This window comes from Pseudophryne corroboree, chromosome 3 (genome assembly GCF_028390025.1).
Source record: "Pseudophryne corroboree isolate aPseCor3 chromosome 3, aPseCor3.hap2, whole genome shotgun sequence".
NCBI classification, from domain to species: Eukaryota; Metazoa; Chordata; class Amphibia; order Anura; family Myobatrachidae; genus Pseudophryne; species Pseudophryne corroboree.
The window spans coordinates 81,871,900-81,884,867 of NC_086446.1; the positions used below are offsets into that span (position 1 = coordinate 81,871,900).

The window sequence follows — 12,968 nt, forward strand, 5'->3', positions numbered from 1 at the left end:
TACGGTCCGTTTCTTTCACCTGTTTTTCTGGTTTTTCTCCAAGATAAAAAGACCCACTTGGACGAGGAAGTTGACGAGACGCTATACAGACAACGGATAGACCAAAGAAGAAGTTTTGACCACTTGAGATATGGACATTTGATGAACTTTGCCATGGATCCCCAGATTCCCTAGAATTCTTAAACTTACGCTAGCCCAACATTTTTTGTAAATCTAATGGCATTGACAAAGCTTTTTGCTCACACCTAATGGGCAACACAGCGCAAAGAAGACGACTTTCAACTGATACCGAACAAAACTTCAACCGACAGATGTACATTAACCTGACATAGAATACCACCGCATTTACCGTAATTATGTCTTTTCTTCATTTCTACAACCCTCAGGTAATGACACACATAGTATAGGGAATACAGGCACAGATATCAGCAATCACATATTCCCCCATTCATGTATCATCAACTAAAATGTGCTCCCCATTTTGTTCAAAATCCGAAAAGAGCTCGGTAAAGTTTGACAGCCCATCCACAGACCCGTACCACGGGATAAGAAGGAATTCAAATGTATACTTCGCAATACCTCGAAGCTTGATTTACAACACGTACGGCACGATGATACATGACCCCCCCAAACATGGACTCATACACACATGCTTCTGCTATCTCACTAGGTCATACCCTCTTCCCACCTACTCCTCTCTCCTCCCTTACCCAACCATGGAAATGAATTAACCCCTGACATATATTTTTCTCCTTTTGAAATGTTTTAGAAGGTGGCAGTTATTATTGACTGCCAAAGGGTGGACTGTCAAAGTCAGAAAAATATCTCTATGCACACTACCATATTTGCACCTCACACAGGTCCGTGCTGCGCATGCGTGCGCTCTCCCGTACGTGCGCATACTCACAGTCGCGGGCACCCGCAGGCGCATGGTATGCGTATTTACGGTAGAGTTTATGCGATCGTAGCGTGCGACTCAATCATTACATATTTTCACTAATAATGTATTTTGTAGATCATGGTCCCTTTGATAGATTCTGAAAGTTTGGTTAATATAGAATGTTTATGAACAGAGGAATCCCTCTTTGTTTGATACGAAGGGTCAGACAGGAGTAATACAGTGGTGTTTAGTATCCATCGGAAGAATATTTAATTAGAAATATTCCGGTGTTGGTTTGAAGCAGATCAATCGCTCGTGCGAATAGTTATGGACATAAGAAGTTTATGAACATTTACTTTATTTGCACTTTATTACCCATGCGGCGGGAAACCCAGTTTCCCTCCCACCTGAGCAGTTGGAAATAGTCACAGCCCACCTGTATGAATCAACCTATGACCTTTTGTTATAATACGAAGCCGAATTCCTATGTCCAATGAACAATGAGATTGTAGGGACCATTGAATTGTATTGTGTGTGGGGCATAAATAGGCAGGCCGACCGTATCCAGTTCTCTCTCTTCAACGGTTCTCATTGCTGATAATCGGGAGCTGGATATCGAGGCGCATGCGATCGTTCCCCTTGTGCGTAAGTTTTCTCCGTAATCATATTGTCTTACTGTGAGCCATCTCTCTCTCTCTCTGTCTCTCTCTCTCTACTCTTTCTCTCGTATTTTCCTTTAATTATATTGAATTGTATTTCCTGTCTAGTTTATCTGGTTAGTTGGTTTATGTTATATTGTAGTGTATGCTTTGTACTGTGATTCCTTTTGCAAGTATAATAGTTATAATACATATAATAGGTTTTGGACCCTAAGCCCAGGTATCTGTGTATTCTTTATAAGGGTTAAGTATTCTCTGAGCGTCGGTGACGCTCAAGCAGCTTTGTAGTTAATCAGGTTACACCAGGTTGCACTTACACTCTGTCTCCACACTAAGGTATACTGTGTATCTCGTCATTAAAGGTATAGATATAAAGGTTTAACGTTGTAAGCGTCTGCACCGCTGGTGATCTCCTCGTGGTCCCGAGCGTACGCTACGCTATAGCGAATCATTACGTTAGTCGGCAGCCAATAGCGTGCCTGCCTGTGATCACTGGGCCGTAAGCGAACGTGACGCTTGAGCGTCTCGACTACGGTTGAGCGATCGCTACACAACTTGCGTACCCTTACGGTACTTCTTACGTAGATAGCGTACAGTGTTCTTAGACCTCTTAAAGTGTTTTATATACGATAAATATTTAGCTTTATCAGTAACTATACACCCATCACCCTGTGTGGTCCGTGTCACCGCTCTCCATGTTACTGGTGTAGTGCTGGATACGTTCTGCCCACTTCACCTTATATGGTGCATCTGACTCAGCTAGGAGCCTATAATGCGTCCAACCTGTAGCAGTTTTATTCTCCACAAGGGTGCGACTCTCTGGTAAAGCACCTTCTCCCCCTCCACCTTCCACCTAGATCACCAACTTGTCAGTAGCTGTCACTGGAGGCCCTCGGCAGCCATGACTGCACCTGGAGACACAGCGGACTGGGGATGATGTAACACAGGCTCTCAGAACCATGTCTGGTGCAGCGAAAAACTGAGTCCCTGCAACGTGCAGTGCAGTGCTGCTTTGCTGCAGTTTCTGGAAAGAGCCATGGGGCATTTTTAACAGCCTAGCAGGAACATTATGGATTGCAGCTTTTACTGTACTTACGGAGGGGGAAGGGTGTCAGGTTCCTAACAGATGTCAGGATCTCACTGTCCATTTCTTCATGCAGGAGAGGTAGTATTTAGAAGGACCCAAGCATCTGTACAATGATGTGATGATGGAGAATCACCAGTTCCTCACATCACTGGGTAAGAGGAGACTTTAATGAATTGTAAAGCTGAGTGCACTGCTGAGGGCCACCTCAATGCATACATCATCTGATAATCACATATGTACAATGTTCTATAGATGGATCCAGTAACAGAGATATCCCAGAGAGATGTCCCCGTCTTCTTTATTCCCAGGATTGTATAGAGAAGACTCACAGGACCCCACAGGAGGATCGGGTAGGTGGGATTTAGGGTCTCACCAAATACCAAACTGACTTATCACTATATGATCTGTAGACCTGTGTATGTCTCATATACTGACATTCTACTGATTAATCTCAGCTAATAATGTCAGGCATTATTAAAGTGTAACTTTCTTGATTTTGTGGGTTATTTAGAATGATGGAATGACTGTGATTAAAGTAGAAGTTATAGAGCGAGAAGAAGAGACGTATGTGAGGGGTGATCAGCAGTGTAAGGAGGAGGAAATCCCTACAGATATCAGCACAGGTGAGTAATGATCACGTATTACACAGTCACATGTTCTCCTTGATTTATCACTACAGCAGCCTCTTAGTCACTGACTACTTACTCACTGTGATAGAGGACACTTTCACTTACTATAAAGCAGATAACAGTTTTGAGGATTTTCTGATAAATCACATATATGCAATGTATTCAGTCACTGTGTGTCTCCTACAGATGGACCCAGTAAGAGAGATACCCCAGAGAGATGTCTCCATCCTCTTTATTCACAGGACTGTACAAAGGAGATTCACAGGACCACACGGGAGGATCAGGTAGATGGGATTTAGGGTGTCAAAAAATACCAAAGTGACTTTTCACAATATGATCTATTGGGCTCAAGTTCAGAACACGGGATCTGGTGTAGGTGTTGAAGAAGAATGTGTGTGCCGAAAGCTAAAAGGTCATATGAAGTTCCTTCGCCTGGAAAGGTGTACTTGTAAAGCTGAAAAACAACTTAGGGGATACTGGGAGAACTGGAAACTATAGGCTCTGGAAATCTTGGCGTAGCTAAAGGTAAAATTATCTGGGCTGGGACTGGCAGTGCACAACTCAGGAAACGGGCTAGGACCAGTAATGTGTAACTCAGGAACCGATCTATGACCGGTAATGCTTGTCTCAGGATCCGGGCTAGGATCGCTAATGCTTAGCTCTGGAACCAGTAAAACATAAACCTTGGATAGAACTGAGACATAGCTCTTGTAGAGTCTGACACTGAAAGCTTGGCTGGCTTTAGGCTTGGAGACCTGCCTGGATTTGGTGGATGAGATGATCGGAATGGAACCGGTGGACGAGATGACCGGACAAACCGGTGGATGAGATGCCCAGACTGGAACTAGTGGTACTAGGAACCGGACTGGAAATGATGATGGTGAGAACTGGAATGGACCCGCTGAGGTTGAGAATGGGACTGGAACCGGTGACTCTTGAGAACTGGACTGGAACTGGAGGACTCTGGTGCTGAATCAGTAATAGAACACTGTGGAGCATGGGCATGAGCCACAAGCTGCTGGCTAAGAGCAATGTTGCACTGGCAACCAGTCAGCCTTCCAGGAAATCTTCCTAAAGGGGCTGCTTGCAGATTGCCTGCAGTAGACAGGTGTCCTGGAGACTGATCCACATTGATTAGCTACTTGATGCAGGTGACTTGATGCAGCAGTCACTTGATCGAAAACAAATATGGTGGCGCCCAGAGCTGGCGGGAGCCATATGCAGAGAGACGCCGGAGCCACCTGCCAGTTAACTGTGCAAGCACCAGCAGGAGAAAGTAGCCACAGACAAAGGCTGGCATCTCCACCACGCCTGACACTGCAGCGTCTGGAAAGTTAAGTAACAGGGTCTGGATGCCGCACTAAGCTGTGATAATACCCTCCTTTTTTGAGTGGCCTCTGGATAGTTCTTGGCTTTGTGAGAGTACTTGGAATGAAAAGCTTGAATTAGACGAGGAGCATGAACATCAGAAGAGTTGATCCAAGCCCTTTCTTCTGGTCCATAACCTATACAGTCAATGAGATGTTAAAGACGACCATAACGAAAGTGGGAATCTAAGATTTTCTGTATTTTGAACTCCATTTTGAATCTGAACTGTAGAAGCTTTGGTGAGAGCTGACTGGAAACTATTTAAGTCATTTCAGGAGAGATTTTTGAAAAGAGTTAGGGATGCGAAGGAAGGAGGGTAACTTTAATTTTTAAACGACGGAATTAATTATCCATTACACTGGAAATAGTCCGATGAAGCGTGGTGCGAATTTTATAGAAGGAGCTTAAGTTGTGGGTGAATTGCCACATACAATCACCTGTCTTGAGATTTGGAACAGCTCATTGTCTGCGATAGCAAAGGTTTTGTATCGTGAAGAGGCCTTTACCAGAGAAGTATGCACTTCCTTCAAATTCTTGACAAATCATCAAAGTGTAGACTTAGCTGCTGGTACATAAACCGTAAGTAATAATGGAATTCATGGACTTGTGGTTGAAGTCCATAGACTGTAAGGAAAGGTGTCAAATTAGAAGACGAATGATAACGATTGTTGTGGGCAAATTCCACCTTAGGCAAAAAGTTTGGTCTAATTGTCTGAGGAAAACTTTAACTTCACTTGAAGAGCTAAGCACAAGGTTCTCCAGAATTTTGTGTCAAATTGCGCCCCACAATCAGAGATGATTTTGGTTGGGAGATAGCGAAGTATGAAGATTTATTGTATAAACAGTTGCTCTAACTAAGGAGCACAAGGCAGGCCAGTAGGGGTACAAAGAGGGCCATTTTAGAATAACATGGCATTGTAACCACCAGATGAAGCAGGTCAGTAATAAAGTCCATTGAAAGATGGGACCAAGGATGATTGGGTACAGCTAGTGGTTGTAGCTATCCTGCTGGAGCTTGACAAGGACCCCTGTGTTGAGCACACTTGAAGAAATGAATTCTTAAACATTGAACTTCATTGTTGGCCACCAATAAGATCTTTGGATGAATTGAAGGGTTTTCAGAAGAACAGAATGGCTGTAAAAGTAGGGGGTGTGGGCCCATTGAAGTAGTTTTTTGCAAAGAGCGGTAGTGACAGAAGATTTTCCTAGGAGGAGTAGGAGTTAGTTTCACAGTTGCAAAAGAAGCAGGATTTATAATCAGATATTTTTCAGTGGAAGTAGAATCCTTCTCTGAACTGGAACGAGAAAGAGCTTCCGCTTTGCAGTTCAGAGATCCAGGACGATAAGTAACTTTAAAGTTAAATCTTGAAAAGAACATTGCCCATCGGGTTTTCCTCGGATTAAGACACTGGGCAGATTTGAGATACATCAAATTCTTGTGGTCAGTAAAAATGGATACAAGGAATTTAGCGCCCTCAAGTAAGTATAGCCATTCTTCAAAAGCCAATTTAATAGCAAGTAGCTCAGTAACAAATGGAGTAATTCCTCTCTGCAGGTAGAAAAAAAATACAAGGGTGAAGCCTCTCCTCCTAAGAGCATTGGGAAAGAGCTGCTCAAACGCCCTCTGTTGAGGCAGAAATGAAGGCTTGCTTTAGACGTTGGTAAGCGGAATGAGCTTCTGACCACAGAGTGGGAGCAGAGCCCTTGCGAGTGAGAGTGGTTATAGGTGCCACTACAGTGGAGAATCCCTTGATGAATTTATGATAATAATTTGCAAAACCTTGTAGGCAGAGAGTTTCCAAGGCGTGGGAAAATATTAATACAAGGTTGTCTAAGTATACAACAACGCACTTGTAGTGGAGATCTCAGAAGTTTAATTAATTTAAGTGCTGGAATACAGTTGGGGCATTGCATAGCACAAGTACGTAACCAATTATTCATAATGCCCATTTCTGGTGTTGAAGGCTGTTTTTCATTTGCCTCCTGCACTAATCTGAATCAAATTATAAGCTTCTGTCAAGTTTGATAAAGATTATTGCGCCTTTCAAGAGGTCAAACAACTCTGTGATATGTGGAAGTGGGTATAATTTTTGATTGTTACTTCCGGAGAAGATGAAGGAAGGATAAAACTTTTTTCAAAATTTTAATCTACTCCCTTATAGCCTGAGTTTCTGGAAGAGACAAAGCATAAGTGCGACCCTTGGAGGGTGCTTTCCCTGTTATCAAATCAATGGGACAATCCCATTCTTGCTTTGGTGGTAAAGTATCAGCTCCTTGTTTACTGAAGAAGTCAATACATTATTTATAAGGTGGAGGTAATAATTCTGATTTGGAAACTGTAGTACTACAAAGAGGAACAACTAGTTGGACGTAGGACTTAAAGCAGAAAGGTCCACTAGAGGTGATCTGTAGAGTTGACCATTCCAACAGAGGGCTATGTTTCTGGAACCAGGGAAGGCAAAGGACTAAGACATGTGAATCTTTAGTAATAAGTAAGAATGGTAGAGCTTCTGAATGTAAAGCTCACACTATGAGTTTGAGATGTAGAGCCTGATGAGTCACAACTCCACCTGGAATTTGGTTGCCATTGACGGCTGTAAAAGTAATAGGTCGTGACAGAGCTTCCATCGGTAATTGATACTTCCAAATAAAATTAAAATAAATTTTCCCACTGCTCTGGAAACCGGTAGAGCTGGAAGAGACTTAGGACTGTGAACATGTTCCAAAATCACGGTGAGGGTACAGTCTGGTTTTTGTGGAGAATTAGTAATTACTCCTAACTTAACTTCTCCATCATTAGTTAGAAGCAGGAGTTTCCCGGATGGAGAGAACAGGACTTAACCTGATGACCGGGAGCCCCACAGTAAAGCAAATGTTTTTCTTGGCGTCTCTGCTGTTCTTCTGAAGTAAGATCGAATCGGTTAATTTGCATTGGTTTTTCCCAGAGGGCGGTGGAAAACTAAGACGTGGAGCTCGGTATGTTTTAAAACTATCACTCTTGCTCTTTTCCAAGGCATATTCTCTGGCGCAAGTTTACCCTGTTACAGAGTAAGATGAGATCCTCTAGCTTGGAAGGATGGTCGCGGGTGGCTAGATTATCTTTGATCCTGTCAGAGAGACCGTTCCAAAAGTCTGCAGTTAGTGCATCTTCATTCCAATGTGACTCTAAAGCCAAAGTTTGAAATTGAATGGCATATTGACCTACAGTCCTCGTTCCTTGGCGTAAACATAAGATGTCCACAGAGGCTGATGTTTTTCTTCTGGGCTCGTCAAATATTTTTGCACTGGCAACCAGCCACCCCTCTAGGAAGTCTTCTTATAGGGTCTGCTGGTTGTGGATTGGCTGCATAAATCAGGTGTCTTGGAGACTGATCTGCATTGGTGGTGCAGCAGTCACAAGCAAAACAAACATGGCAGCGCACAGTGTCCGAAGCTGGCGGGAACTGCATGCAAAGAGATACCGGAGTCATCTACCAGTCCTCTGTGCAAGCACGTGCAGGAGACAGCGTAGGAGGAAACAGACGCTGACGGAGGCCAGCGGACCACAGGGGATCTCCACCATGGCTGAGACAGCAGCATCCGGAGAGGTAAGTAATGGGATCTGGTCTGGGAGCCGCTCTGTGCTGTGACAGATAGATGTTGGGGAGAAGTATCAAACCTTCTCAAGACTTGAAGTTGTCCATAGCAACCCATCTGCTTCTAACTACCATTTACCATGTACATTCTATAAAATGACAGCAAAAAGCAATTGGTTACAATGGGAAACTCCTCCATGTGTTCTCTTTTAGAACATCTGATACATCTCCTTTATAGTGAGGTATAGCACAGGAGTGGAATGACCAGTATGTGTGATGGAGAATGTGGTACACTGAGGAAGGGAGGGGCAGAAAGAAGTTTGGATGATATGTCTAATATTTAATTAATGCTAACAATGCAAGAACTGTAGTGAGTGTGATATATGTCTGTTAAGGAATTAGTTATAAATGCGGGTAAATGAATTAATAGGCATGAGAAGCACTGTAATCCAATTATGGGTAAATGTGATTGTAAGGATATGGTGTTACTCTATATGGAGGAGTGGTGATGCGGATGGGAAAGCTAAGTTAGTGTAGTTGGTCGACAAAGGTGGGATAGAGAGATGCATGTAAATTATTGTGTGGTAAAATATGGGATATGTGTCATTAAGTGAATTAAAAGATATAATGAGCACAATTACACAAGTGCTTTAGTGAGTGGTGTTGAACGCGTTTCACACGCCGTTTGTGGCTTTCTAGCTATGTTCTCTTTCAGGAAGTAAGTGTTATTTTATATTTTTGCGGGTTCTTTAGGGTGAAGATATGACTGATGTTAAAGTTAAAAATACAAAGGAAGAAGAAGAGACGTATGTGAGCGGTGATCAGCAGTGTAAGGAGGAGGAAATCCCTACAGATATCAGTACAGGTGAGTAATAATCACTTATTACAGAGAAGAGTCACATATTCTCCTTGTTCTATCAGTACAGAAGTCTCTTATTCTACACCCTTCTCTGTCAGTACAGATTACTGAGGACAATGTATGTAGCCATCAGCCCCTTGTATACTCCTGCTCTCCCCCTCACATCATGTCACTGTGTGTTACCAGCCCAGAGATCTGACCAGTCTCCTCCCCACACTCTCTGGTGTATCTCATACATCAGGAGCCATCAGCCCCTATTATACTCCTGCTCTCCCCCTCACATCATGTCACTGTGTGTTACCAGCCCAGAGATCTGACCAGTCTCCTCCCCACACTCTGGTGTATCTCATACATCAGGAACCATCAGCCCCTATTATACTCCTGCTCTCCTCCTCACATCGTGTCACTGTGTGTTACCAGCCCAGAGATCTGACCAGTCTCCTCCCCACACTCTCTGGTGTATCTCATACATCAGGAGCCATCAGCCCCTATTATACTCTTGTTCTCCCCCTCACATCGTGTCACTGTGTGTTACCAGCCCAGAGATCTGACCAGTCTCCTCCTCACACTCTCTGGTGTATCTCATACATCAGGAGCCATCAGCCCCTATTATACTCCTGCTCTCCTCCTCACATCATGCCACTGTGTGTTACCAGCCCATAGATCTGAGCAGTCTCTTCCCCACACTCTCTGGTGTATCTCATATATCAGGAACCATCAGCCCCTATTATACTCCTGCTCTCCCCCTCACATAATGTCACTGTGTGTTACCAGCCCAGAGATCTGACCAGTCTCCTCCCCACACTCTCTGGTGTACCTCATACATCAGGAGCCATCAGCCCCTATTATACTCCTGTTCTCCCCCTCACATCATGTCACTGTGTGTTACCAGCCCAAAGATCTGACCAGTCTCCTCCCCACACTCTCTGGTGTATCTCATATATCAGGAACCATCAGCCCCTTGTATACTCATGCTCTCCCCCTCACATCATGTCACTGTGTGTTACCAGCCCAGAGATCTGACCAGTCTCCTCCCCACACTCTCTGGTGTATCTCATACATCAGGAGCCATCAGCCCCTATTATACTCCTGCTATCCTCACATCATGTCACTGTGTGTTACCAGCCCAGAGATCTGACCAGTCTCCTCCCCACACTCTCTGGTGTATCTCATACATCAGGAGCCATCAGCCCCTATTATACTCCTGTTCTCCCCCTCACATCATGTCACTGTGTGTTACCAGCCCAGAGATCTGACCAGTCGCTCTTGTGTATCTCATTCTGTGTGTGACTGCAGCTGTGTCTGCATACAAAATGCTATGTTACAGTGATTTCCAGGAATACACTGTAACGTAGCATTTCGTATGGGGATACAGCGTCTATAGGCATGCCGCATATCATTTTATTCAGCAGAAGCTGCTTGTGCATCCTATTCGCATAGCAATGCAACTTAGACACATTTAAACAGAAAATGTTGCACATAAAGATGCTCGCCGCTACCGTGGCACGGCGTGACCAGAAGGGCTGTTTAACGTGACTTCAGCAAGGATGTAGGAGGACACATCAGTATATCTGAAAGCGCAATACTAATAAAGTAACAGTTTTAATTCTTCACACAGTTAAAATACATATATTACAATCAAATATACTATACATAGAGCCACCATAGTTATCTGACCATTTACTCGTATACATAGTATACTTATGTGTATATTCCTCCATCCATTGTGTGGGTTTGCTGTTATTTAAGAGATTAGTTCATCACATTAATAGCTTCCACTTGATTGAGTGACCAACAATAAATATTCTGACCAGCGCTATGCTCAGCCTCCATTATCTATGGTTATAACCGCACCACTGGTGACAGTAGGTGCTAAGATAAGTATCTGCACTTTGCAGTCTGTATATAAAGTCCCCATCTGATTCTTACACAGTTATTTGGGTTTGAACAGTATATTCACGTTGCTGGTAAGCGTATTCCGATAACCTGCTGTGATGACTAGCGTGCGACGAGCCCTCGCTGGGAGCGGCAATATGGATCCAGCAACAGCGCGGCCGAGGCTTGTGGACGGTGATGAGAATAACAGGTCCGGACTTGTGGCAGGCCACGCTCTCCCTCCTGCTGCTGGATCTTTCCTGTTGCTGGACAAAGTCAAAGAATACTGGGGGTCATTCCGAGTTGTTCGCTAGCTGTTTTCGTTCGCAGTGCAGCGATCAGGCAAAAAAACGACACTTCTGCGTATGCGGCGCAGTGCGCACGCGCGACGTACTTCCACAACAGCCGATGCAGTTTCACACAAGGTCTAGCGACGCTTTTCAAATTCACTGCTGGCCGCAGAGTGATTGACAGGAAGTGGGTGTTTCTGGGTGGTAACTGACCGTTTTTCGGGGAGTGTGTGGAAAAACGCAGGCGTGTCAGATACAAAATGCGGGCGTGCCTGGGGAAACGCAGGCATGGCTGGCCGAACGCAGGGCGTGTTCGTGACGTCAAAACAGGAACTAAATAGCCTGAAGTGATCGCAAGGTAGGAGTAGGTTTGGAGCTGCTCAGAAACTGCATGAAAAATTTTACGAGCAGTTCTGCGAACCTTTCGTTCGCACTTCTGCTAAGCTAAGATACACTCCCAGAGGGCGGCGGCTTAGCGTTTGCACGGCTGCTAAAAGCAGCTAGCGAGCGAACAACTCGGAATGAGGGCCATAGTCACCAAAGATACAATGTTCCAATAATGGGAAGGCTTTTACACTTTTTTGTTGATTTGGCTTATTATGTCTGTAGAAACAGGGTTGGGGTGGACCAAAGTGAAGGGGAGTTTTGGTCCCGAGCATCCTGCCAAACGGAAAGGTAGAGCGGTATTAGGGTAGAGAGAGTAAGTCAATGAGCCGATTCACTAAGTTGAGGTCAAAGGTGAAAGCAAGTCACTTAAATTGTGTCCCGGGACGACAAAGTTAAAATTGTGCCAAGGTTCCCAAACTGTGAAAAGCGCTGAAGGAATCATAGGGGTCATTCAGACCCGATCGCACGCTAGCTTTTTTTGCAGAGGTGCAATCAGGTCTGAACTGCGTATGCACTGTAATGCGCAGGCGCGTCGGCCACCAGCGATGGGGATCGCCGGACAGCAACGGATTTTACAAAGAAAGCTATTGCACCAGCGATCGCAAGAAAATTGACAGGAAGAGGCCTTTTTGTGGGTGGCAACTGAGTGTCCGGGAGAACGCAGGCATGCCCAGACGTTCGGAAGGAGGGTTTCTGACGTCAGCATCGGTCCGGATCGTTGCAGCGGCTGAGTAAGTCCTGGGCTGTGCAGAGACTGCACATCCGATCGCACCCCTGTACACCGATTACCCCCTCCCCCTGTAGGCGGCGATTACCTGGTCGCAGCAGTGCAAAAATCGCCTGCTTGCGACCAGGTCTGAATGAGGGCCATAGAGCAGGCACATTTGTGAAGGTTGCTGCAATGCCAGACTATGGAAGATTTAACTGCCCACTGAACTGAAGAACCTAGGTCCAATAGAATGTGTTTTAGAACTCAACCATGCCTGTCAGTGGTTTGTCTATTGTATGGGTATAATATACATCAATTTCTGGTCAGTTTACAAACCAACGCTAAGTAATCTGCATTCTGTATACTTTACTATGGGCCTGATGCAGAGGTGGATGCTAATTGCATCATAACGGCATGTTTGGACAAAGCAGTGATAGGAAAATATATGAATGCCATAAAAGGTGTCGGGTCACAGTGGTCGCAGTCATCGCCTATCTGAGTAAGTGTCAGAAAACACAGACCCTGGCCTCAACATGCCTATAAAACAGGGCAACGCGCCCCCATTTCTCTAACGTCCTAGTGGATGCTGGGTACTCCGTAAGGACCATGGGGAATAGACGGGCTCCGCAGGAGACTGGGCACTCTAAGAA

At 44.7% G+C, this 12,968-nt stretch overlaps 1 protein-coding gene across 1 annotated transcript in view; it reads left to right on the top strand.

Annotated features, from left to right (window-relative positions):
* Positions 1-12,968, top strand: part of LOC135054818 (zinc finger protein OZF-like) — a 58,325-nt gene that overhangs the window by 24,857 nt on the left and 20,500 nt on the right. Inside the window, exons 2-6 of the mRNA XM_063958191.1 lie at positions 2,700-2,778; positions 2,879-2,976; positions 3,138-3,249; positions 3,442-3,539; positions 8,952-9,063. Of these exons, the coding sequence (XP_063814261.1) occupies positions 2,745-2,778; positions 2,879-2,976; positions 3,138-3,249; positions 3,442-3,539; positions 8,952-9,063 (454 nt within the window). The 5' untranslated portion in view covers positions 2,700-2,744. The remainder of the gene's footprint in view (positions 1-2,699; positions 2,779-2,878; positions 2,977-3,137; positions 3,250-3,441; positions 3,540-8,951; positions 9,064-12,968) is intronic.